Source organism: Otolemur garnettii, unplaced genomic scaffold, assembly GCF_000181295.1.
Source record: "Otolemur garnettii isolate 467f Iridium unplaced genomic scaffold, OtoGar3 scaffold00001, whole genome shotgun sequence".
NCBI lineage: Eukaryota > Metazoa > Chordata > Mammalia > Primates > Galagidae > Otolemur > Otolemur garnettii.
The window spans coordinates 49,165,832-49,193,517 of NW_003852396.1; the positions used below are offsets into that span (position 1 = coordinate 49,165,832).

The 27,686-nt window shown below is 46.6% G+C and overlaps 1 protein-coding gene across 2 annotated transcripts in view; it reads left to right on the plus strand.

The window, feature by feature from the left end:
• Positions 1-20,744: 20,744 nt before the first annotated feature.
• The window catches only part of SLC6A5 (solute carrier family 6 member 5), a 54,420-nt gene continuing 47,478 nt past the window's right edge, over positions 20,745-27,686 (plus strand). The window contains exons 1-3 of one of the 2 annotated variants that reach the window (XM_003781181.1): positions 20,745-21,019; positions 22,382-22,918; positions 25,546-25,684. In XM_003781181.1, coding sequence (XP_003781229.1) covers positions 21,017-21,019; positions 22,382-22,918; positions 25,546-25,684 — 679 coding nt within the window. In that variant the 5' untranslated portion in view covers positions 20,745-21,016. The remainder of the gene's footprint in view (positions 21,020-22,381; positions 22,919-25,545; positions 25,685-27,686) is intronic. The other variant, XM_023510311.1, reaches the window with a different exon arrangement.

The following is a 27,686-nucleotide window of genomic DNA, read 5'->3' on the forward strand; positions in this document are numbered from 1 at the left end:
TCCATAACAAAGAGAAATAATAATAATATTGGTAACAGCTCCTATTTACCAAGGATTGTAAATTCATTCACCGCCAGCAAATCCATGAGGTAGGTTCCATTATTGTCTCATTTTCAACAACGGAAACTAAAGCTTAGATTAAAAACAATTTTGCCAGAGAACTTGGAGCTAGTAAGTAGAATTAGCACCCTGAATTAGGTCTAACACCAAAGCCCATGAGAGAGGATACCTGGGAAGGGTGAACTCTAGAAGAACAGAGGTCTTCTCAAGGAGACCCCAAGGGTACAACTACAGGGTCCTCTCCATGGTGATTCAGCTGTTAGGAATTTGTAGACTTAACTTCCTGGGACGTGGAAATTTCTGCTTCTGTGAAATCCTGTAGTTCTGTGGGGGCTAGAACAGCTTCTCCTGCTTGATTCAAACTGGCCAATGAGAAGGGTACTCATGGGTTGGAACTTTCTGACTGGATTTAAAAAGGGAAAGACCAAACCAGTTGGGGAGCACGGCCATTTTTAATTCTTCTATGCTTTTAGCTCCGTCAGCTGAATAAAAGCCTTTTTCCTCTTAAATACGGTGTTTGGGTGCTCTTTCTCTCCATGGGTCCCATCTTCCTACAACATCCAGGCTCTAAGCCATTGTCTGAACCCATCTAACACGGTGATCAGTATAAGAAGCACCTTTGGTGATTATCTGGATCCATTTCAAAACTGCTTTCAGTTTTCTCAGGGTTCCTCCCACCTAAGTGCTCATGATCTGAGAAGCCTGCTTTTGGTCAATGAGGTAGCCACAAATAAAGGGCATAGGCAGAGAATGCAAAGTAGAGGTGATGCTTGCACTTTGTTTTCTCCAGAAGAGCGAGGGCTGTCTGAAAGGTTTCCAGCCTTGTAATGTAAAAAATAGAGACCTACATGGCTGGATACTTTCCAGTTAGCCCTTTCAACTTTAAAGACTGTAATTAGGCAAGTATAATATTAATCAGCATTTATTTGGGGGACACTTCATACATCTATCTTCCCCACCTGGCCACTGTACGCATTTCAGTTTGTAGGTCCTGTTTCTTTCTTTTTTTTTTTGAGACGGAGCCTCAAGCTATCCCCCTGGGTAGAGTACCATGGCATCACAACTCACAGCAACCTCCAACTCCTGGGCTCAAGCGAGTCTCCTGTCTCAGCCTCCCAAGTAGCTGGGACTACAGGCGCCCGCCACAACATCTGGCCATTTTTTGGTTGCAGCCATCATTGTTGTTTGGCAGGCCCAGGCTGGGGATTCAAACCCGCCACCTTAGGTGTATGTGGCTAGCGCCTTAGCCGGTTGAGCCATAGGCGCCGAGCCTGTAGGTCCTGTTTCTAAGCTGGAAGGGGATTCAAGAGATTTAGTCTAATGCTTTCACTGGTTTTTATTGGTTGGTTTAATTATATGTTATGCTGTTGTTTCCTTGTGCATTTTATGCCTAAGTATCAGCCAGCTCTCCCTAAGTTATGTTTCAGTAACAAACAGTCCATCAGTATTACCAGCTTACAACAATAAAGTTTCTTTTCTCTTTTTTTTTTTGAGACAGAGTCTCAAGCTGTCGCCTTTGGTGGAGTGCTGTGCCATCACAGCTCACAGCAACCTCAAAGTCTTGGGCTTAAGCAATTCTCTTGTATCAGCCTCCCAAGTAGCTGGGACTATAGGCACCTACCACAACTACCTAGCTATTTTTTTTGTTGTAGTTGTCATTGTTGTTTTAGTTGGCCCCGGCCAGGTTCAAACCTTCCAGCCTTGGTGTATGTGGCTGACACTGTAGCTGCTGAGCTATAGGGTTCACCCATGATAAAGTTTTATTTCTGGCTTAGATTACATATCCTTTAGGGGTTGGCTGTGGTCTGTGCTGTCTTCACTTGGGAATATAGGGTGAGGGGGCAGCTCCTGTATGGGAGACACTACTCTTATGGAAGAAGGAAAAAACAAAAGAACCATATGACGTCCTTAAGGGTTCTGCTAGGAAATAAGAGATCCCTCCCACTTACATTGTAGTGGGCAAAGCAAGTCACATGGCCAAGCCTGATGTCAGTGGTATATGAAGTTTCCTTTTCTATGGGAGAAAAAGTCTGAGGAAGGACAGCTACCCATTTCAACCACTATGATAATCTTCTGAATCGACTTCCTTCCAGCCTTTTTCTTACAAACCCCCCCATTTTGGGGGATTATCTAATTAATACATTCCCATTACAAAAAGTTCAAACGTACAGAAAATGTGAAGAGATAAAATGAAATTCAGTCCATCTCTTACCTTCACAGTCACTTACTGTTGACATTCACACTCTTTCCTTCCAGTTCTTGTTCTATGTAAGTCTTTTCTTCCATAATGATATTATATTGTAGGTTTTTACTGCTTACCACTGAATCTTACATTTTTTCCTATATCATTAAAAATGGCTTTATCATATTTTATTCTATGACTTTGCATCTTAAATTACTTGATATTCCTATTTTTAAATTTTGTTATCTAGATTATGTATCCTTGTGCATAAAATTGTGTTCCCATTTTGGGGCATTCTATTTCTGATTAACTTCGTTCATTTTTCAGATGAAAACCCCATAGTCAAGAAAGAAGTGTCCAGAAATAGAATATGGTCAAAAGGTGGCCAAATGCTAAAAGAGATTCAGAAAGGAACTACTGCAGAATTTAAATACGCACCTTTCTCCAGCCTTTGCCTGAGCCTTGCAAGCCAGGTTGATGCCAACACCCGCCATCAATGTGAGAGCTTCTTTTTGTTTCTAACCTTCCATGATAATTAAGTTCTGAAATCTTAATGAAACAAATATACCCCCAAACCCTAAATTTAATTATACTCCCTAGTAACTGAGAATATAGGGTGGAAAATGAGTATCTATTTTCTTACTTGTGTTTGTAGAGAGGAAATTTAGGATTGTAGAGAGGAAATTTAGGATACAACATCTAGATTTATGGAAATTTCAAATTTTGCCTGAGAGAGTCAAAGAATTAGTTTACTTGGAATATTAAAGACAAGATAAAACCTCTCAGGGTATATCAGTCAGAGTTCTCTGGAGAAACAGAACCAATAAGACATATAGAGATATGCAGAAAGAGATTTATTATGAGGGATTTGATCATATGATTATGAAGCCTGGGGAGTTCTACAACATGTTGGAGGCCCAGAAAAGCCAATGATGTCATCCCTGTCCAAATCTGAAGGCCTCAGAAACAGGCCTCCCTGTTGATGTCCAAGGGCAGGAGAAGATGGATGGTCTACCTCAAACACAGAGGGCAAATTCACCCTACCTCCCCAATTTTGGTCTATTCAGACCCTCCACAGATTGGATGATATCCACCCACAATGGTAAGGGCAGATCCTCACTCAATCTACTGATTCAAATGATAATCTCTACTTGAAACACCCTTACAGAAATGATGTTTTACCAGCTATCTGGGCATCCCTTAACCCAATCAAGTTGATGTATAAAATCAACTATTGCACAGACGAAACAATGATTATTGCAAGCTACTCCTTACCCCTCTCATGTGGAAGCAAGTGGTTATGTGCTGAGCTGGGAGAGGCATAACATAGGTGGGGAGAAACCTAAGAAGCTATTGCAAATTGGGATTTACAAAATCTTTGGAAATACCTCTTAGAGTCAGACCTGAACTGAGACATTATTGTGGTGCTAAGGCTGCTATGTGGCTAATTAAATCTCCCAAGATCTTGCCAAAAGACTGAAGGTTTCTAACTTAAATTATATTGTCCTCCAGAACTTAGAGTCCACTGGAGGGAGCACAGCCCTATGATCACCTTGTTTTTAATTTTTTTCCTTCAGATAGAGTCTTACTCTATTGCTCTGGGTAGAGTGCCATGGAGTCATAGCTCACAGCAACCTCAGTATCTTAGGCTCAAGTGATTCTTTTGCCTCATCCTCCCAAGTAGCTGGGACTAAAGGTACCTGCCACTACATCTGGCTAGGTTTTCCTGTTTTTAGTAGAGATTGGGTTTTCCTCTGCTCGGGCTGGTCTCAGACTCCTGAGCTCAAATAATCCATCTGCCTCAGACCCCAAGAGTGCTAGGATTACAGGTGTGAGCCACCATGTCCAGGATGAAAACCTTGTTTATGATGCAAGAGACTGATTTTGGACTTCTGCAGAACTATGAGAGAATGAATTTCTGTCCTTTAAAACCATCAAGTTTACTGGTGGTTGGTTCACTTCTAACCAAAATCTGAGTTTCTTATGAGGTTGTTGGGAGAATTAAATGAGTTAAAACACGTGAATCCCTTACAACAGTGCTTAGAAGGTAGTTTGTTTGCTTTTGTTAGTATGATTATTATTAAAGGCACTGGAATGTTTGTAGGAAATAAAACCTTACAGGGGTCCTTCAAAGGGAGACCAGGGGTGTTCTGGGGTAAACTATGAATCCCCTAAATGTGTGTATAAAATGCAGTGTAATTTAAGTATTTTGTTATATATTTTCATATATAGTAATATGTATCATAAGATGTGTGAGATGAGGTATACAATTGGTTTGGGAGGGCTGCAGTAACAAAGTGTCACCAACAGGGTGGCTTAAACATCAGAAATGTATTGTCCCACAGTTCTGGAAACTGGAAGGTGGGAGATCAAGGTATCAGTGGGATAGGGTTCATCTGAGGGCTGTGAGGGAAGGAGCTGTTCCAGGCCTCTCTCCTTGGCTCACAGATGGTCTCTTCACATCATCTTCCCTTTAAGTGTGTCTGTCTCTGTGCCCAAATTTCCTTCTTTTGTAGGGACACTGGTCATATTGGAATAGGACCCACCCTAATGATCTCATTTGAACTTGATTACCTCTGTAAAGACCCTTTCTCCAAATGAGGTTACATTCTGAGGTACTGGGTATAGGACTCCAATATATCCTTTTAGTGGGTCATAATTCACCCCTAACAGTGTGTATTTCCAGAGTTTTCATCAGATCTCAAAAGTATCCAGCATGCATACTTCCACGTGCATGTAAATAAATAAAGATGAAAAACTCTTCCAAAGGTCAGACTGTGAGCAGCAGTTAGTGGGTAGTTTGGGAGAGAGACTTCTAAGCCACAAGATTCTTATCTCAGTATCATTCTTATCTCAAATGCCAGCTTTGCTCAAGCAGCCTTGAAACAGGCTTGGAAGCAGCCAGTTTGTTTGAAGGCAATGAATAGGGCTGAAGCAGCGCAAGCTATGCTGTGTTAGTTGGTGTTGGCCCTCAGCTCTGTGCTGCTTCAGGTGACTCACTCAACCTCTCTGAGACTGTTTCTTGGCCTTGAGGCTATGGACAGAGTGCCAAAGTTGATATCCAGTTCCTAGAAGGTATGCAAAGAGCCTGTCTCATTCTAGGTGGGATAAATACACACTCTGCCTCTGGGAGCCTTGCTAAATGCAGCAGAGTTAACAGAGTAATAGTGGCAACTCAAACTCTACCCCTAATCTGAGACAGATGCTACCTCTTCACATGCAGTGATCTTGGCAGCCCAGATGGACAGAAATGGTTTTTAAGAAAAATGGCTCATTGGTCTTCCAGTCAATCAGGGTGGCAGAGAATCCTTTAACTGGCTGCATGAATGTTGCCTCAATTTGACAATGGCTTCTTGCTGGGACAGGCTCGGTTAAGTGTGGTGTGGGAGGTCTGGTGTATTAGGTAGAGTAAAGTCTAAGCTGCTATAACAGCTAGACCCCAAGAGACAGTAGCTTACACTAGATAAGAGTTTATTTCTCTGTTATGTCATGGTTAGGAGATAAGAGGGGATGAGCTAATCGGCAGCTGCACCATTCTAAACATGTGGCTCTGACTTGTAGGTCCACAGTGTCAGCTTCAGCATTCCTCATCCCCCAGCCAACAGCAAGTGGGGCAGACATAGGCCACCAAGAAAGAGGAGCACATGCTCAAGCTATTGAAGGGCAAGACCCAGAGAACACACATCATCTTTGCTCACATCCAAGGGCCTGCTTACCTGGAGGGAAGACTTAGCTATGTCATCTTTAACTGAGTTGCCACATGACCAACTAAACTTAACTATTATGCAAGAGGAAGAGAACAAATCAAGGGGAATATAGCTAGCAGGCTGTCACCCTGGCTCATGGGATCTTTTTCTCATTCTGGGCCCTATCAATGGCCCTATCCTTAGTGAAGTGACCTTTTGGATTATTGTCCTTTTCAAGAAATACTCACCTCTCACCTCCCTCCCCCACATACATGGACACCTGAATAATTCAAAACAGATCCGTTGGCCTCAGGTCCATGAACGGTGGGTAGCTGAGGTCCAAGTTCTCAGGATTGCACAGTATTTTACAATTTACCCAGATCTCTCCATTTCATTATCTTATTTCATCTTCACCTCTGCTTTGAAAGTTAGGCCTGGCAAGATTTATGACCTCCATTTTGCCAATGTAAAAACTGAATCTCAGAGAAGCTAGTAATCTGTCCAAGGTCACCTGATACCTCATTTAGGGCTATTTCCATTCAGAGCCAGGGAAAAAGACTAGAAATTGGAACTCAATTCAGTTGGAACAAATTCATTCATTCTTATTAGCAATTCTAGGAAAGTGGTGATTGAGTGGAGTTGAAAATCAGGAGAGAAAACCTACTTTTCTCAGGCATCTTCCCACCTTCTAGCACCTCTCTTCTGACCCCTCTGAACTCCAGGGATGTCATGTTGCCTTCCGACAGCCAAAGCCTCTCTACGGTTGAAGACTTCCATAAAAATGGCCTTTGGTACAAAACTATCTCTCCATTTCTCTCTTCATTAATGAGGGCTTTTGTCCCGGATATAGTAAATGTCAGGTGTAAGGAGGCAAGCAATATAATAATGTTTGTACCAGATGAAAATGTGTAACTAGTTATTATAATTATTTAAAAAAACCCTTGGTTGGGATATTAAGTGAATTTTGAATTGGTGGAAGTTCAGCATGGGCATGACAGAGTTAAACTTTTTGTGTTTGGAAAGTTCTTTTGGCATAAAGCACTCCATGCATTGCTGTGGTACCTAGCTGCTTCGCCTGGTGGGAAAGACTGCCTTGAAATAAGGTTTTAGGGATGATAGCTGCAAGCTAACATTAAATAAACACCTATTATATCTCAGAATTTCTCCTGGACACATTACTTGTATAACCTGGTTTATGACCTGTAAGACTCACAGCAACACTGTCAGGAAAGGCTGATGTTTCCTATTTTATAGATAATAAAGCTGCCATTTTGTTTAGGATTATTAGGCATAAGATAAGATATGAAATTTTGTAAGACAAAATAAACTGACCAAGATCACATAGCTTGTTATAAGACATGGAATTCTGGCCTGGTGAGGTAGCTTACATCTGTAATCCTAGCACTCTGGGAGGCCAAAGTAGGAAGATCACTTGAATTCAGGAGTTTGAGACCAACCTGATTATAAGGAAGACCCCAGCGGTACTAAAAAAGTAGAAAAATTAGCTGGGTGTTGTGCCAGGTCCCTGCATTCTCAGCTACTCAGGAGGCTGAGGCAAGAGGATTGCTTGAACCTAGGAGTTTGCTGTTGCTGTGAACTAGGCTGATGCCGTGGTACTCCAGCACGGGGCAACAGAGTGAGACTCTTATTTCATTTTAAAAAAAGCAAGCTAAATGGAATTCAAACCCCAATCTCTGTGATTCATTTAAAGTTGGTGCTTTCTTTTCACAGTTTCCTCCAATGCTTGAAGTTCTATCAAACTTTTTTCCCTGGTCAGAGGCACTGCTGGGGATTTCATATGTTCATCCTTCCAGTTCACTTTTAATCAAGTGTCATTTAGTAGAAAAACACGATCAAAAGATATTGATTGTTGTACTTTATCAACAGGTCACCTCTTGAACAATAAGGGAACTAGGGGTGCCAGTCCCCCATGCAGTTGAAAATTCAAGAATAGCTTTTGACTCCCCCAAATGTAACTACTAAAAACCTGCTGTTGGGGTGGCACCTGTGGCTCAGTGGGTAGGGGGTGCTGGCCCATATACCGAGGGTGGTGGGTTCAAACCCAGCCCCGGCCAAACTGCAACAAAAAATAGCCAGGCATTCTTGTGGTGAGTGCCTGTGGTCCCAGCTTCTCGGGAGGCTGAGGAAAGAGAATCACCTAAGCCCAAGAGCTGGAGGTTGCTGTGAGCTGTGATGCAACAGCACTCTACTGAGGGCAACAAAGTGAGACTCTGTCTCTAAAAAAAAAGAGCCTTCCATTGATCAAAAGTCTTACCAATAACATTAACAATTTATTAACGCGGGCAGTGCACGTGGCTCAGAGGAGTAGGGCACTGGCCCCATATGCCAGAGGTGGTGAGTTCAAACCCAGCCCCGGCCAAAAACTACAAAAAAAAAAAAAAAAAAAACAATTTATTAACGCATATTTTGTACGTTATGTTAAGAATCATATATTGTATTCTTATGATAAAGTGAGATAGAGAAAAGAAAATGTTATTAGGAAAATCATAAGAAGAAAATATATTTATTATTCATTAAATGGCAGTAGATTATCATGAAGGTCTTGATCTTCAACATCTTCATGTTGAGTAAGGGTTGGTCATGCTGTTTCAGGGTTGCAGGGGGAAAGAGGCAGAGGAAGTGGGAGGGGAGAGAGGGGAGGCAGGCACACTCAGTGTAACTTTTATTGGAAAAAAATCCACATATAATTAGAACCACAAAGTTCAAAGTTATGTTGTTCAAGGGTTAACTGTATTTCTATGATATACAGGGTGGCTGTAAAGTTTGTGTGCAATTTAACATAGTTATCTAAAGAACCCAATTTGGAACTCCCCTTGACCCTGCAATCTCACTAGTAGGCATCTTCCCAGAAAACAATAATCATTTTATCATAAGGACATTTGCACTTGACTGTTTATTGCAGCTCGTTTACCATTGCCAAGACGTGGAAACCTAAATGCCCAGCAACCCAGGAATGGATTAACAAATTGTGGTACATGCACAGCATGGGATACTATTCAACCATAAAAAGATGGTGACTTCACACCTTTTGTATTAACCTGGATGGAGTTGAAACACATTCGTCTCAGTTAAGCATCCCAAGAATGGAAAAACAAATATCCAATGTACTCAATACTAATAGGATGTCAGTAGATGATCTAATATACACCCACAGAGGAGAAAAACTCAATTCAAGTTGGGAGGAGGAGAGAGAGGAGAGGAGGGGTTTGGGATGCTTCCACTGGATGGGCACAATGTAGGGGTGAATGGCATACTTTCTTAGTGCAGGACAGCTACAAGAGGGACTCTACCCCGCAAATTCAAATATTGTGACCTAGTTGTTTGTACCCTCACATTAACCTGAAATTAGAAAAAAATAGTTGTCTGGTACATGAACTTTATGGCCACCCTATGTGTGTGTATGTGTATGTATATATATATATACACATATGATATATGTATTTTTCATATATAGTAAAATGTTCACTGCATATTAAACTGTTTACTAAATATTGATAAGTAAAAAATCAAGTTATAAAATATACGGATTCCAGTATGATCCCAGTTTATGATGAAAACTGCATAAACAGACATAATATGGAAGAATATTTCCCAGTAGTTATAACCTTACAATAGGATTAAAATTTGGAAGGAATATCTTATTGTTATTATTTTCTCTGTCTAGTATTCCTCCTGCACTTATTCTGAAAAATGATTTATAGTTCAGCCCTTTATTTGGGATGCTGGTTCCCCTTCTCTGAGTGGTTTTTAAATTTTAATCTAATTTTATTTTTTAGAACTGAGGTCTTGCTCTGTCCCACAGGTTGTAGTGCAGTGGCATGATCAGAACTCATTGCAGCCTCCAACTCCTGGGCTCAAGCAATCCTCCTGCCTCAGCCTCCTGAGTAGCTGGGACTACAGGTGCCTGCTGTAGTCACACCTAGCTTGTGCAGGTTTGATGAAACTTCTGTTCACAGCATGCTGCCCCACATGTCCAAGCAATGACATTTGGCCAGGCTTGGACTAATCAAGGTACTATGTGTTTAGTCTAAGGAGGAGTTGGGAAGAAAAGAAAGGTGAGTGTGGTAGATGCTGATGGTGCCCCACCCCAGTCTGTGCAGATTCACCTCTAAGTTCACCTGCAGTCATGTTGGACAGTTTCTGGCACCTCAAGTAGCCATGTCTCCCTGTTTCTCTACCTGAGACCTTTTCCCAGTGCTATGGGAACTTGCTCAGCCTACTACAGATGCCCACCAGTGTTGAGGATTTGACACTCTCAGAGACATCCTCAGCCAATAAGGGGTGGAATTTTGTGGACAAATTTCCCTCTAGGTTCCCTGTCCCCTGAAAGGAAAATTCTGAAATGTGTTCCACATGGCATCTCAGAGGGACCCATGGCCCTGAGTTCTGGTCATCTCCAGAGGTAATTCGTGCATTAATGTGCCCTTTGCTGACTCTTGTCATTCCCATAGCTTTCTCACTGGGACCTTCTTCCAAACACTCCACCTGCATCAAAGGCCTGCCTTGTCTCCTTTCCCCAAACCTCCCAAACCAGAGTAGAGAGATGCTGTTTCCCCAAGGATTATAATCAATGAACATGAAAATCCAGGGTTCTGGGTGGCATGACATCTACAACATGAGATTCTGGAAACACGTGACAGATAAAAAGAACAGAGGCTAAGACTCAGGAAAAGAATCCTATGGGTATGGCCTTGAAGTCAGCTGCATTTTGACCTTGACCGACTCATTACTTGGTACCTTGAGCTTCAGCTAGTTTTGAGTTGGGTTCCTTTCTGTTCCTTGCAATAAAAAGAATCCTAAAGAGATGAGCTTTGTTATTTTCTTTTTGCTGATTTTTTCTATAATATAATACAAAAGACATGCCAAAAATGACAGAATAGAGTTCTAAGAAAAAGGAAACATTCCAAATGTCTTTGACAGAGTCACCTTGAATTGCCCATGGAGGGGGCACAGTCCACCTTTTTCTCCTAGTATCAGTGAAACCAGGCCTTTGTGAAACAATGGGCTCATTGAACCATGCCTCCTCACAGGCAATCACACTCCTCAAATGCTTCCCTCAAATGCGTGTGCAATGACAGAGGGTCTTTCCTTTGTCAGCTCCACCAATCACCCAGACTCTTAGAATGGTCTGGATGTAGCTTCTCATTTGGCCCCAAAGCTGTGCCCAAGTTAATGGTTTGGAAAAGCATGTCATCATTCATATAATCTGCAGAAGCCAGCGAGAGCCCAGACTCAGGCCTTTGCGCTGCAGAGGAAGTGTTCACAAATCCTGCACGTTTTGACAATGTTTGTATTATTTCCCGAAACTGTTTAATTAAATCCTGTGTAAACAGATGGGCTTATTTGTTGGGTCCTAATAGTTGTAAAATTTGGATATTGTGCCTACTGACAATTACAAATATTTGTATTTACCGCATAAAATATCCTTTCCGTAAAAATTCCTTTATGCTAAAGAGAAAACTAGTTTAGTCTTTATGGAAACATAGTATGGCTTTTTGCTTGGGTCCTTAATACCTTTTTGTTGCCAGAGGTATTGGCAGATTTCTCATCATCACGGAGAAAGGACTGAAAACAAACCACAGAGCTCTGTCACCTCTGCCCAGAGCCTGGGTCCATCTTCATACGCAGCTCCATGTCAGTGTTTCGAAACAGACATCAAAAATCTCTATAGAATGGCTCCAGTTTTCAAAAATGTGTAGTTTCCCATGGAAGCTACATTAAGAATCCAGGTTAGAGGTGTGAACAAAGATATATACAGAGAGAAAGACATAGAATGCAGTACTATTTAATTAAATAAGTGAGCAAAGTTCAGATGTATAATAGCTGATCATTACTTCAGCTGTGGTATATTCATGCCATAAAAGTTTATGCAACAATTAAAAATGATAGATTTCTTAGCAGTGAGGCAGAACTATATTGACAATATACAGTAAGTAAGAAGAAGGCAGATTATGAAAGATTGTGAATAGCATGATCTCAATGTTGTAGAAATAAAAACTACATCTCTATACATAAAGTCGAGAAAGTCTTACACCAAAATGTGTAAGACACCAAAATGGGTGGGTGGAAATAGATATTTTTATGTTCTCTTTGGGCTTTTCCAAATTTTTTTTTTTCTGAGACAGAGTCTCAAGCTGTTGCTCTGAGTAGAGTGCTGTGATGTCATAGCTCACAGCAACCTCCAACTCAGGCTCAAGCGATCCTCTTGCCTCAGTTTTTCTATTTTTAGTAGAGACAAGTGCTAGGATTACAGGCGTGAACCACTGCGCTTGGCCTCCAAATTTTTCATATTAAATACATGATATCTTTTCAATCAGAAAAATGAAAACTAATAAAAATTTTTAAGAATGTGGTTTAGCAAAGGCAGTAAGGTAACATATATGAAGCTAGGAGGCTATTCTATGATTTTTTGAACTCCCTTATTCAAAATACTAAGTACCTACTCAAGGTCAGTACCAATTGGAAATATAGGGGCTTTGAAAAAAAGTCATACCCTTCTGCCTTTGAAACCTCACAATTCAGAACAGCACTGTCCAGGAGAATTTTCTGCAAAGATGGAAATGTCTCTTCCCTGTCTAACTCGAGCAGGCGCTGAGCACTAAGAATGCTAAGAATGCAGTTAGCAAGACTGAAGAATGCCATTTTATATTTAATTTTATTTTAATTTAAATATTAGTAGGCACACATGACTATTGGCTGCTGTATTAGAGAAGACATTTGGAAATAAATTATTACAATGCACTAGATGCTGGAGAAGTCAAGCAGCGATATTAACTCTGGCCATAAAAAGCCCCTGAAAGGAGAGACATCCTTTCTTGCCCCTGGCAGAGTGCTGTGGCATCATAGCTTACAGGTGTCCTCAAACTACAGCCCACAGGCCACATGCCGCCCGCCTAGGACATTTATCCAGCCCACTGGTGTTTTGCTGCAGCTGCCTATCCTGCTTAGCAGCCGACTCGTCCTGAGGCTTGCAGTCTGGCTTTCCCACGGTCTAAGGGACAGTGAACTGGCCCCCTGTTTAAAAAGTTTGAGGACCCCTGGGGCCTTACAGCAACCTCAAACTCTTGGGCTCAACTGATCCTTTTCTCTCAGCCTCCCAAGTAGCTGGGATTACAGGGGCCCTGCACAACACCTGGCTATTTTTTTCTTTTGCAGTTTTTGCCCAGGGCTGGGTTTGAACCCTCCATCTCCAATATATGGGGCCAGCACCCTACTCTTTGAGCCACAGGCGCCATCTATACCCAGCTATTTTTAGAGACGGAGTCTCTCTCTTGCTCAGGCTAGTCTTGAACTCCTGAGGACAAGCAATCCACCAGCCTTAGCCTCTCAGAGTGCTAGGATTACAGGCGTGAGCCACTAGCCCAGCATGGGCAGAGTCTTAAGGTGCAGATTCAAAGGTATAGAATTATGCCTGGGCCTGGCACTTTTGAAGGGTGTAGAAAGATAAAATAAAACCAACCCTCCACCCCCTCCAAAGCCCAAAACAAGAACAAAACTGCATAAAATCCCAGACAACTCCTATAATACTTAACTACGGGCTGTCTGTCAAAGATGGTAGACTGAGCTCAACTCTTCCAGACTGTTGTTTGATCTAGTCTCATCCTGTGTTGAATGCTGCAGATTATTACAATCAGCCAGTAGTCCCACATTTGGTGCCAGTGTCCGTGGCCCCCTGTTCTTAATTTATAAGAATGCCAGGCTCGGCGCCTATAGCTCAACCGGCTAAGGCGCCAGCCACATACACCTAAGGTGGCGGGTTCGAATCCCCAGCCCGGACCTGCCAAACAACAATAATGGCTGCAACCAAAAAATAGCCGGGCGTTGTGGCGGGCACCTGTAGTCCCAGCTACTTGGGAGGCGGAGGCAGGAGACTCGCTTGAGCCCAGGAGTTGGAGGTTGCTGTGAGCTGTAATGCCATGGCACTCTACCCAGGGGGACAGCTTGAGGCTCTGTCTCAAAAAAAAAATAAATAAATAAATAAGAATGCCAATCAGTGACAAAATCATAGATCCTGAAGCTTATCAATGCTGCCCAGCAGTTCCCTCCTGGTATCTTGAATTTTTCAGGCCCTGCTCATTCCTTAGTATTGTACCATGCTGAATCTTCTTTAAATTCTGCTCGATAGCCTTAGCCTCTAGAGTAAAGCTTCTTAACATCTGCTTCCATCTACTTATGGGAATTCGTGCTAGGTTTGCCTGATGTTGAACTCAAATTCTTCCCTGCCCTGAATTAGGACAACAAGAGAAGGAATAACAACACATTTAAGAGAGAAAAAAAAAGAATCTTATTTACCAACACTGCAGACAAAAAATATCAATTCTCTTCTATTCCATGTATTAGAAATTTTCTGTTTTCTAATAAATATATGTGAGACCTGACATCTCTTATAAGACTTAGGATTTGGGGAATTGGGAACTTTAAGCAGGTGGATAAACACACAGGACTTACCCTTGGAAGACTACTAAGGGGAGTACTAAAGAGTACTAAAGAGAGAGTACTAAATAGTTACAGCAAACGGGCGATGCCTGTGGCTCAAGGAATAGGGCACCAGCCCCATATACCAGGGGTGGTGGGTTCAAGCCTGGCCCTGGCCCAAACTGCAGGAAAAAAAAAAATAGTTACAGCAAACAAACGTGCCAAGTAAAGTCAGGCTACCACAAGAATGAAAAGAAAAGGGAGGAGAGAGGTGGACATATATTTACCAGAAAAGCATTAAGGTCATTACAAGCACATTGGAAATTTTCTGTTTAGTATCTTTTTTTTTTTTTTTTTTTTTAACAGTTTTGGCCAGAGCCAGGCTTGAACCCCCGGTATATGGGGCCAGCACCCTACTCCTTGAGCCACAGGTGCCGCCCAGTTTAGCATCATTTTAATTTAAATCATTTTGTAGTTCAACGTACATTACAAGCTAGGGGTGGGGACAGCAGAGCAGCATCTTGTTTTCCAAGACTGTGTCCTCTGAAGGTCTTAATTATGCCCTGGTTCCACCCCAGCAGAGCTAGGAAATAGAAAGACAAGGACTCTAGGAATGAAGATTAGCCAAATACTGGTAGCTCAGATCCTTAATTAACTGAATTCATTTCTCTGAGCTCTACTCCTCAGAGAAAGACAGTAAAGTAGGGGTAGGGGTAATAATTCCTAATGAAAGGAACCTGTTTGGTGACTTTGCTCATTGCTGAGGCAGTAGATTCTAGTGCTGGATTTTTTTTCTTTTTTTAGCTAAAGGACAGAGTTTATTTGATTTTTTTTGAGACAGAGTCTCAAGCTGTTGCCCTGGGTAGAGTGCCATGGCCTCACAGCTCCCAGCAACCTCCAACTCTTGGGCTTAAGCGATTCTTTTGCCTCAGCCTCCCAAGTAGCTGGGACTACAGGCGCCTGCCACAATACCTGGCTATTTTCTTGTTGTAGTAGTCATTGTTGTTTGGCAGCCTGGGCTGGGTTTGAACCTACCAGCCCCAGTATGTGTGCCCAGCACCCTCGCTGCTGAGCTTCAGGTGCCGAACCCAGAGTTTATTGATAAATGGACAAGAGAAAGAAGGAGAACAGAACCCCCACAATGGAGAGGGAACCCCCTGAATCTTTTTCTTCAAAAAATTTTATACACACTTTTTTTTACATAAATTTATAGGTATAATTTTTTTTTTTTGAGACAGAGCCTCAAGCTATCCCCTTGGGTAGAGTGCCATGGCATCACAGCTCACAGCAACCTCCAACTCCTGGGCTCAAGCGAGTCTCCTGCCTCAGCCTCCCAAGTAGCTGGGACTACAGGTGCCCGCCACAACGCCCAGCTGTTTTTTGGTTGCAGCCTTCATTGTTGTTTTGGCTGGCCCGGGTTGGATTCGAACCTGCCACCTTAGGTGTATGTGGCTGGCGCCTTAGCCACTTGAGCCACAGGCGCCGAGCCTATAGGTATAATTGTTATACCCATTTTTCAAAAAGTATAATCTTTCTTGCTCTTTTTCTCTTTTTGCTTGGCTCTTTCCCCATCTCCTCTCCACTCAGCTCACATCAATGCCCTGCTAGGAATCCTAGTTGGTACTGCATGTGCTCTGCATTGTTCTAGAACACAGGCGTGCACACACACACACAGGGGGTTTTAGTTACTATTTATTTTATAAAAATAAGATATCTATACTTTACTGTATCTGGCTTTTCTCAATACCACAGAAAAATCTCTCCAATCATGGGTGGTACCTGTGGCTCAAAAGGGTAGGGTGCTGGCCTCATATGCTAGAGGGTGGCGGGTTCAAACCCAGCCCCAGCCCCCCCCCCAAAAATCTCTCCAATCTCTCGATGGCTCTAATTTATTATTTTTAAGAGCCACAAATCATCGTATGCTGTAGAGAGACCGATGATCTAATGATCTAATGTACATATTTCTCTTTCTTCCCCTCCAGGCTTTTGCTTTATTAACTATGCCTTAACAAACACTCTGGCTCTGTGGCTTTTATGTTTTGGGGACAGCTTCCTAAGAGTGGGGTTGCTAGATGAAAGGATAGTACAGGTTTTGTCTTTGCTTTTAAGAAGAGACGCTGCTAGACTTTTCTTCTAATTTGCTAATGACCTTGGGAACTCACTTTTCCTTCCCCGACCTTTGTTTTCTCATGGGTAAAGAAGGCGTCTTGCAGCACAGGTGACCTTGAATGATCTCCAGCTTGTTCTAAAGCTCTCTGCGCCTGCACCAGCACCCACTGCCCTATGTTTTGCTGCAGTCAAGTGAGACTCATTGCTACTGCTGACTCAGGAACAAGTGCCCTGCCTGTCTCTGCCTCAGAATTTGGAACCTAATTGCATGCAGACTAGTTCCTTAGCTAAACCACTGATTTCCAAATACGAACCTTTCTAAATGCTACAGGGAAGGAAGCTTCTGTTGATTAGTTCATGTTTCTCTGACACTCTGGATCCAGATAAGAAGTGACAGGAAGGCTTAGTACCAAACTCCAAGCTTCTGTCCTATGTGTTGACATTTACCTTGATCTAAACAAAAAGGTGCCTCAGGAGGAACTCACAGCAGCTTCCTTAGAGTGGGGTTGCTCTCTTCCTAAGAGTGTGTTTGAGCCCTTTTCTGGGGCGTTCTTAATTTTCTTACTAAGTGACCAAGCCAGGGAGGAGGGGAAAATGCTGCACAATGATGGCCTACTTTGTAAGCTTTTCTATTCTGTATGTCTACCCATATTAAACCTTCTGGACCAGGGAGAGAGAGCTGTTTTATTTGCTAAGTCTGTGGGGCTTCCAACGTATGATTCAGAGACTGGACAATAACAACACCTTACTGAAAGCATGCCAAGGAGCCAACCTTAACCTGGGCACTTCGCATGCCTTTTTTTCATTTCTTCCTCAAGCTACCCTTAAGGTACGTTAACACTTATTATCCTCATTTTACAGAAAGGGAATTTCCCCCAAGGTCACAGAGCTAGGAGGTGATGCAGTCTGTCTGCAGAACCCACATTCTTAACACAGAATAATACTGCAATGGAACTGGGCAGGGGTAGACGTGGGGGTCAACAAAACTGCTTGGTTTCCTGACTATTGGCAATGTCACCCGAAACCCACACCGAGCCCTCACTCACATCCATCATCTAAGGAAGTTTTAGGTGCTAACGGTTCCCACGTTAATGGCTAAACATAGACACAGGTGCTGACACTCTGCTTCCCTGTGGGGTAGACAGGAGTTCAACACACCCGGGGCTCAAATCCTGGCTCTGCCGGCTGACCTTGGGCACATTTCTTCTCCTTTCTGTCAAAGCAAGTAGCAGTTCTTTTTCCGAATGCTGCCCGGAGGACCAGAGAAGGCTGTAGCCAAGGGACCCTCCTAACACGAGAGTAGGCGCTCTTAAAACACCGGCTTCCTTTCCCTTCTCTCTCTTTCCCTAGCTCAAAGGAGGGCAGCGACTTGAATGTGCAGGGCCGCCCTCCAGGCCCTCTCCTGTCTGGGTTGCAGTTTGCCTTTCGCGTCTTGGCACAAACACTGGCGTCAGGGCTATCAAAGGATGGCCTCTTTTTCAGTAGGCTATCCGCGTGCAGCCGGGTGGACACGAGTCTTCAAAAATAGCTATTTATTTGCTTATCTGCAAGGAAGGAGTGTGCGCGTGTGGGGGAACCAAAGTGATCGAGGACAAAATCAATTACTATTTTTCATCTTTGACAAAGTAATTAAGGCCGTAGTGACTGGCTAATTCCGACCGAATGGCTGTGCGGTGATGGATGCGGATTTACGGCCTCCTCGGCTGCAGCGAGCAGGGCGATTATCACTCGGAACAGGCGGCCGCGGAGGGCGGGGGCGGAGACCCGCGTCCAGAGGACCTGCGCCTTTTCTTCTTTGGCTTTCTTTCTTTCTTTCTTTTTTAATACTGCAGCTGCATCCTCTGCGCTTCGCAGGCTGACACACACCCTTAAGCACCACGAGCCGCCCCAGGGCCTGGCCTGCTACCTCCGCAGGCTCGCTCCCGCCCTCTAACCCCATCCACCTGCCCCGGTGCTTTCACTCCGCCCCCGAGTTAGCCTCACAGCGACCCCTCTTCCCTGGTTCCAGCCCTTTCTCCATTCTCCACGTGGCCCCTCCTTTCTAGAATCTTGCGGCTGAAAGTGGGGGGAGGTGAACAGCCCGAGCTGAGTCTCTGCCAACAACCCTCCCCCCTTTCCGCAGACTTCCCTGCCCGTCACCCGCCTCTGCAGAGCCTGACGCGCAGCGGGCCCCACGCGGGAACCCGAGTGCACACTTGGCTGGGGGGGTCTGTGGGGGAAACGTCAGGCCTGGGGACTGAGCGGGGGCGCTGGGCGTCACAGAGGCCCAGGGCGGCAGCTGGGGGCGGTGAGAAGGCTGGCAGGGTTCCGGTGCAGTTCTCCCCCACCCTCCCTGGCCCGGAACGTCTGTGCGCCCGAGAACGTCAAGGCTCCGGGTCAACGCTGCGCTCGCACTTGGCCCTTTCGGGGCTGCTCAAACGCAAATGTTAGGAAACTAGCCAGAACCTTTTGAAGTCGTGACTGTCCCTTGTGGACGTCAACCCGGGGACCGGAGAGGGAGGCCTATACAGACCTATTGGCGGGCGTCGTGGTTCCGCTCCAGGCCGACCGCTAGCTGAAGCCAGGGTCTGCCAGGCCTGCTCTCTGAAGTTCCCGAACCTGGGGGTAACTCCTTAGAAACGGGTCTGCTTTGGAATAAACATCCGGTATAAGCGTCCTATAGATTCTCTTCAGCATCCTCCGTGGCGCCCAGAGCCTGGGAGGTGCCTCCCAGTGCCAGTTAGAACCAGAGCAAGCGCTCCAGAGGGGTTCTCATCCTCACCCTCTTCCAGCCAGAGTCCTCTACAGCCTCATCCTACCCACTAAGCCCTCCTCTCCGACCTCGCGCGGTTCTGAACACCGAGTCTCCTAACAGAGCGCTCTTAACCCCAGCAACAGCCTTGTGGGTTGGGATATTAAGGGTTTGAAAGCTACTGAGCCTCAGTTTCCCAAAGGCTGTTGCCAAGGCTATTCGGGATAATTCATGGAAAGCCCTGGCACCATGGTTCAATATTGAGATGTACAATAAAAATCCGCCTGAAACCCGCAGTTCAAAAGTAAGTCTTTCTTGGGGAACTAATCCCTCCCGTCCCCGCCTAAAACAATGCAGACCATGTGTCCCCAGCCGGCTGCCCTTGGAGGGGCCAGGCGGGACAGTCGCCAGCAGAGGCATCCAAGCACTGTCGAGCTTCTCGAGAGGGGGCGGGAGGGGGCTCCGAAGAGCCCTGGTGCCCGCCGCAATCTGCCGCCGCAGCCTCCGCCTGCGGCCGCGCTGGCATTACCCTCCCGCCGCCTCGTGGGGACTGCCCAGCCGAGTGTGACGGCGCGGACCCCGAGGCTGTGCGCAGGGTTGCGGGCAGCAGGGAAGGGACAAAATGCTTTCCATAGCTTTTCCTCCCCAAGGCCAGGGGTTCCCCATTAGACTCTCAAGGAAAAAAAGGAAGCGTTTTGCTGAGAATCCCCTTCTAGTTTCCAATCTCCAACTTCTTGGTCGATACGTTTTGCCTTTGTTATGGTTATAGCTGGTGCTTTGTACCAACGGAACAGTCCATCTTTTCGTCGTCACATCACCCCCAGCCCCATCCCTGCCGCAGTACAGTTGTATGTCTCCCAGTGGCTTCCCCCATGGCCATTCTGCCCCCTCCCCCTCACACCTCCTCCCCAGTTGTTGGGAATCTCCGTTTGGAGGGTATCTAAGGTCCCGCGATTTCCGAGAGGGGCCTGGCCCTGACCGGTTTCACTAAATAGCTGTGATGGAAGAGTGGGTTTCCTTTGACTTTGAAAGGGGCACAGGAACCAAGTCAGTGTTGGAAATAATTTCCTTTTTATTTCTCTAAAATATTTTCAGAAGAGCTTTTAAAAAAGTCAATTGCACTGGGGATTTGTTACTGATTGTGCGAACGGATAACACGGGAATGCAAATACTGGATCGCAGTTTTTAAGAAAAAAGATGTGAGAATCAAGTCTGCATGCACACCGAAGTGGGTACAGGACCCCGTGCCTGCACCAGACCAGCAGAGCTGCGGGCATCGTGCAGGCCCTCCATCACTCCTAGGGTAGTGTTGCAGAATCCCTGAAGACTGGGGTAGACAGCATTGAAATCTGGTGGAAAAGAAAGACAGGACGGTTGATGGAAACACCCCTCCATCCAGCCCAATCCACTCTGTTGGCGGCTGCGCCCTGCCTTGGGTGCAGTGGGACGTGTCCCTCCCATGTTTCCCTTAATTAGGAGGAGGCAAACTTCTGTCCTCCCCTCCTGCCGGTTTCGGTTTAGTAATCAGACCCACATGAGTCACGCCAAACACGCAGTCTCCTCCCGCCCAAGGGACAACTGGTCAGCGTAGGCAAGGCTGTTGTCCCTTTAAAACTCGAATCCAAGGGGGTAATGATTTATCAAACTTGTATTATCACGAAAATGTCAAACCAAGGGCACCTTGCTTTGCACTGACGCAAACCGGTCTTTCCCAAGGAGATATAGAAAGCGCTTCTCCTGCTAGAGCCAAACCCAGTCTTGCCAATAGCGGGTTTTACCGTCTACCGGTTCAGTCTGTTACCTGTGTTAGACATGGTGAGTGTTTGCTTTTGTTCTTTCAAAAGGAAAGGGGCTGAAGGGATAGGGAGGGCACATTCGTTTAGGATATTTCTCTTCGAAATATACAGCATTAGAGGAGGGGAGCTGAGGAAGAGAATACTGGCAGCTGCGGGTATTTGTACTTGTGACTATCACCTGAGATCGAAAAGAGGTTTCTTCAGCTGTAGAGCTGAGAGGTTGGGGCTCCCAAAGACGTGATTCCGGGTACTGTCCTCGGTGCTGAAAAGCCAGATGCCGGTACAGAGGCGAGTCACTCTGGATCCTAGCGGCTACTGAGACAAGAATGCTGGCTGGTGCCAAGGTACTTAGATTTGTTACAAATTAAGGAGTTCTGTCCTGTTCATTTGTGAAAGAGGGGGTTAGACCAGAGGCGTGAGGTTGAGATGAAAGTAATAGGATTATTCTCACAGTAGCATAATAATTATTGGGGCTAATGTTTAGGAAGCCCTTCCCTTAACAGCCGGGAAGAGAGCAAACAGAAAAACCACTGTTCGCAATTCTTTTCATTTGAAAGTCAATTGGGAGGAGGCAAATAAAAATCACTTGTGAGTTTCGTGAGTAAGGGTAGGGTTGTGGAGGGTATAGACTGCTGTTAATAGTTACGGTTAAAAAACAAAAAGCAGAAAAACTTTGCATGTTCTCAACATGTCTGGGATCTGAAAGTAATGCCAATTGTGTAAGATAACAAACCCAGTTACTACCTTGCGTTTTAAGCGGCTTATTTTTGTTGTCGTGGGGATTTTTGTTGCTACTTAGATCGTGATTCTTATCCTTGTCTTTGCTACCTTGAGGGAGGAGGTGGGTTTTGGAGCACTGAGATTCGCACCACCGATTTGGCCTCAAGCGCTCGCAGGTGCCAGGGCATCAGCTTTGTGGCCACAGCTTGTCTACTGGGGTAAAGAAAGAAAAAAAAGGCAATGTGCATTGTTGAATGACAAAGGAAATGGGGCGGAAAATTAAAGAATCTTTCTACAATGGTGATGGGGACGCGGGCACCCCACAGCTGTGATGTGAAATCCAAAGCCGGCGGGGAGCTCATGACTCTAGGGCTATTTCCACCCTCCCTTCTTTGCCCCTCCAAAACACATTTCTGCTTCTTTTCTTAGTTCATTCTCCACCAGAGAAGGAATATTACTTTATTTCATCTGGTTATTGACAAGATGGGAAAATTGAGAAATACTAACTACAGTCTTTCTAGGGGAAAAAAATTTCAGACCCCAGTTTGCTCCCCCAGTTATTTGTGTCTGGACCAGAGTTGAGAACGTCTCCGTATGTAGATACAGGTAAAATACAGCTGCCGTGATTGTGTTTTGCACAAACTTGACATTGTATTTGCAGGATTGCAGTGCACCAAAGGAAATGAATAAACAACCAGCCAACAGCCTGGAGGCGGCGGCGGCGCTGGGCCACCCCGATGGCCCATGCGCTCCTAGGACGAGCCCTGAGCAAGAGCTTCCTGTGGCCGCCGCCGCGACGCCGCCACGTGTGCCCAGGTCTGCTTCCACCGGCGCCCAAACTTTCCAGTCCACTGACGCGCGAGCATGTGGGGCCGATCGGCCAGGAGTGGGGTCTTGCAAACTCAGTAGCCCCCGGGCGCAAGCGGTCTCGGCGGCTTTGAGGGACTTGAGCCAGGCGCAGGGCGCGCAGGCCGCCCCGCCTCCTGAGGGCGCAGGCCTCGGCAACGCGCTGCAATGTAAGATCCCGGCTCTGCGCGGCCCGGAGGGGGATGCGAACGTGAGTGTGGGCAAGGGCACTCTGGAGCGGAACAATACCCCTGCGGTGGGCTGGGTGAATATGAGCCAGAGCACGGTGGTGCTGGGCACGGATGGAATCACGTCTGTGCTCCCGGGCAGCGTGGCCACCGCCGCCACTCAGGTAAGCAGGTTGCACTGGGACCGCGCGGTGTCCTGCTCTCCAGCTGCGCGCAGGAGGCAAGCGGGCTGTGGCGGGTGCACGTGTGCTGATGGGGAAACCGGTTGGCAGTGCCAGGGGATGGATGCGGGAGGAGCTTTGGGGCTTTGGAAGCTCGCACTACGCTGGGGTCGCCGGTTCGGGGCGTGTGGGCTGCACTGACCCTGCCAGGGGGGGCCGCGACCTACCTACCCTTCCCAGCCTCCGCGGTAGTGAGAATCCTAGAGTTCGGGTGCAGACCCGTGAAGTAGCTGAGGCAGACAGAGTCCGCTCCTTTATGCAGACAGACTCCCCTTTCTGCCAATGACTGGGTCTTTCTCTTCTTAAAAATGTCCTTTTTTTTTTTTTTAAAGAAAATTCGGGGGAAAAGCCCGAGTGGGTAGGGGGGCGGTAACAGTTTAAGTTCTGTAGCCTTTACTCTGCTCGTTACCATTTATTACTTTAGAACTCTCTTGATGAGAAGTGGGTTTACACGAGGCTACTGAAGCTTAAGCGTCCAGGGCCTATCCTTTGTCTGCGCCCTTCCAAAATCAGCATCTGATTTTGCCATCCTAATTTTGTATTTTTTTTTTTTCTTAAAGTGTATATCCCTCAACTGTGTAAGCGTCAGGCCCTACCTACCAACCTGGACCCACACTTAAATTTAATCCTTTTACTATTCAGCCAAAGGTGTGATAAACCCATGGAACAAATCCCAATCTCTGGCCTGTGATGGATAAAGGCAACTTTGGCTGGTGCCCCCTTTCTTCATATTGGCTTTTGTTTTCTTCCATTTCCCTCCAGTCTTTGTCCTTCCTTCTCTGATCTCTTCTTTCTTCGGTTTCATTCACTGTAGCTCTTTTCTTCCCATTTCCTGCCCTTCTGCTATCTTTTTTTCCTCCCCTAGGTTTGGGGGCTAGGCATGTATGTATCCAGCAGTGGGGTCTGGACCAGAATATGTGTCTGTGTGAGATTTCAGATTTACACAGTCCTCCTGCCTTGGCCACTCTGTGTTCATACACACACACACACACACACACACACACACACGTGTCCATTCATACTTACCCACAGGCCCACATAGCAGGCACTTGGCTGTTAGAATAACTGGAAATCAACATTAGCTTAGACTTTCCCACTCACCCTTGCTTTTGGGGTCCATGTCTGGAGCATTTATCTGTGTGTATTAACTGCCTCTGGCAGTATGTACCCAACAGTGTGACCCCAGCTGTAGTAGAACATTTGTTTTACTCGTCTTGCTTAACCTCCGCACTGCGGCAAAAGGAGCTGGAACTCCCCCTCTTTGCAGCCCGGGAAGGATCAGAGGGTGGGGTTAGGAGTGGAGGTGGTGTGTGTGTGTGGGAGGAGTGGAGGGAGGATGTTCAGAGGTTCAGGTTCCTGCAAGTCCTCCTTTCCAACCCTGCCGATATTCCGATTGGGCCTTTCTGACACCCACGCTAGACCTCTTCCTCCCTCCCCAAGACGTATCTCCTGACAGCTGCTGCTTTATCCTCCCTGGCCTGGCCTGTAGGAAAGTGTAGGATGTAGCAGGTTGCTACAATAGGAGAGGAAGGATCACTCAGGAGATGGAAATGGTGCACACTGGGCTGAGCCCCTGGAAGGTGTGCTTAGTGTCCAGGGGTCCTGAACATGTTCAGAGTTCATTTGAGGTGTCCACACCACCAGATTTTTCTGCTTAGTAGTGAGGGATTCCAGAACCAGGCCCAAGAAAGCATCTTAGTGTGAGTATGGAGAAGAGAACCCCAAAGATTCATAGACTGCTGCAGCTGGCAGGTACCTCAGGGGACAATTATCCTAAAGTCCTCTTTTTACAGATGGAACACAGAGGCTCTGAGAGAGCAAGTGGCTTGCAGGGGTTATCCAGTAGTAAAGTGTAGGTCAGAACTCTTTACCATATCGACCTTTTTCATTCTTCCTCTTATTTCACCTCCAAATCTCCCTCCTGCCCATCTGCTTGCCCCACTGCTGAAGGATGTCCCCCTCAATGTAGATGACTAGGCAGGTTCTGCCCATAGACTCTGGCGGAGGAATTGAGGCAGTGGCTCTGGCTGGCTTTGGCATTGCAGCTCTCTTTCTGGCCTTGGCACACACTCTGAAGCAAAAGGCTGAGGGAGGGGCGTGGTGGGGTTTTGGGGGGCGTGTATGATTGGTTAAGAATCTGCTTGCTGGGATGTCTAGGCATGATGTTGGGGGCCTGCTTGCCAAATGAACTTTTGGTAACGGGTTGGGGATGGAGGGACCTGCTTGCAATCAACTTACAGGATCAAGGTTTGGGAAGAGCTGCTTGCTGGTGTGCTTGGACTGTAGGATTTGGGGAAGAGGGGCTCAGGGGTTGGTTTAAGATGTATCTTGGGATCAGGATTGGGGACCTGCTTGCTGAAAGGCTCTCAGTGCAGGTTCAAGGGGCAAGGACCCTGCTTGTAGATGCATCCTTTCTTTAGAATTGGGGTCCTGCTTGCTGATGCATCCTCAGTTGAAAAGTGGGGGCCTGCTTGCTGGGAAGGACCCTTAGCCAGGGGAGAGGGGTGGAAGGGGCCTGCTTGTGGACCTACCCGGGGCTGTTATCCGACAATGTGCTTTTCCGCCCCCAGGAGGACGAGCAAGGGGATGAGAATAAGGCCCGAGGGAACTGGTCCAGCAAACTGGACTTCATCCTGTCCATGGTGGGGTATGCAGTGGGGCTGGGCAATGTCTGGAGGTTTCCCTACCTGGCCTTCCAGAACGGGGGAGGTATGGCTTTTCAGCTCTTTCCGCCTGCTGGTGTGGCGGGCGGGCACTTGAGGGTTGGGGGGACCCGGAGCCCTTGGGGCAGGCCGGGAGGGGAGGCTCAGGGCAGCCTCCTCACCCTCCAGCCCTAGACCTTGTAGGGGTAAAGAAAGAAAAACCTGAGGGCAGGAGCGATTGTAATTGTTTGGCGCCGGATCCAGGAGGTTCTTATCTAGAGATGGGCTTACAGATGAGGAGTTGCAGACCCATGATTCCCCACTGGCCCAGTTTGGGGGCCTGAGTCAGGGAGCGATAATGCAGGCAAGTTCAGACTCCGGTGGTCAAGAATTCACTGAGAAAGCAGAGGCCGTTCAAGCACCTAGTCAACTTTAGAGCCGGTAGCTGTGCCGTCCTGAAGGCCGAAATGAGGATTGTAACCTGGATATCTGAGTCTTCCTAGGAGACTGAGAAAGGGGAGCTCAAGGGGAGAGGAATTCAGGGTGCTGGTGAGCCTAGGAGGTGCCAGGGAGTAGGGGCTGGGGGCTGGGCTTCCAAAAACCTCTCGGAGGCACCCTCCCTTACCTTCTTGGGCAGAAGTAAGGGCATATTTTGATTTCAGTAATTTAGCAAAAACAGTTTATCTTTCATTTGTCCTACCTGGGTGGAAGATGCTGCTTTTGAAGGAAAATTGTGTCAGTGGTGGGAAGGATGCCAGTTAGGCCCACCCCGGCTCCCCAGCCCCGGGGATCCATTCTCTCTCCTCTGTATCCACTGAAGGGGGAACCTACACTTTCTGGATCCTGTCTGTCTGGAGAGGCTCCCTGTTGGCTAACTGACAACTCACCCTCTAAGAATAGGGATTTGCACCTAGAGCTCCTTTCTGCCATCTGCTCAAGGGGACCAACAGGAGGAGCGATGCACCCCCTTACCCGATAGGTCAGGCAGCTTTGGGGTTTTGTCTGTGTGTGTGTGCGTGGTCATTTAGGCCCTCTTCTGGAGGGATTTGGTGTGTTGGAACTGACAGGTGCTGCGCCACCAAAACGTCCCCTGCCCCCTCCTCCCTATTTCCAAATTAGGACACGCTGACAAGTGCTTGTAAGACAACTGCAGAGCGTTTGCAATCAGGGGTGCCCTGAAAACAAAACGCGTGCTGGGCCCATGAAGATAGGCACCCCAGACAGGTTCTGCTTTGTTTTCCGCAGGGAATTCTCAGACCAGGGTGCTATCCTAAGGCTTCCAAGAGGTACTCAGGATGTGGGGTGGGGTGGGCATGAAGAGGTTCCAGCAAAGAGAGTTGCCAGGGAAAGGACCCTTGCCAGTGCCCGTGCTCTGCTCGCCCGGGGGCTGCGAAGTGCGGGGTTGCTCGAGTAGCCAAGAGGTCCCGGTTCCAGCTGGAGCCAGGTGACAGAAGGGGGACTCAGCCTTTTCCGCACTGCTGTGGCTCCGGCCTGGCCCCGCAGCCCTCGTGGCGAAGTGCGGAGCTTGCCCTCTCTTCCCGGGAACGGAGGAGGCAGATTTCCATGTTTCTCCACCCGCTCCCCCAGGAGAGAATAGGGCAGGGCCTCCAGTTTTGCTGCTGCTGGGTCTTCCTAGCCTGGTGAGCCCGGGGTGAGAAAGCGGGAAAGCCCTACCCCCCAATAGGAAGTGGGGAGACCGGTAAGCTGCAGCCTAAACAAACATCAGCTTCCCTTCTGCTGAGCCCAGTGTTCTGGGTTCTGGCATCTCTAGTTCCCAGATTTACTCTGACATACATCAACACTTTCTGGTCAAACTCTTTTTAAAAGACCACAGCAATTCCCCAAGCTCTTCCCAGATAACCTCAAAGACTGTGGAAGAGAAAGAACCCAGAGAACCCTCAGCAAGTCTATGGAGGCCTACGAGGTACGCCTGCCTTAGACTGGGCATTCTGGGGAATACAGAGACGAAGGGTGAGGACATGCAGTACTCACAGTCTAGACAAGACGCCCACATCAGTATCACCCAGGGGTCAGCGCCTGGGCCAGGAACTGTGGGAGGAGAGAGAAGA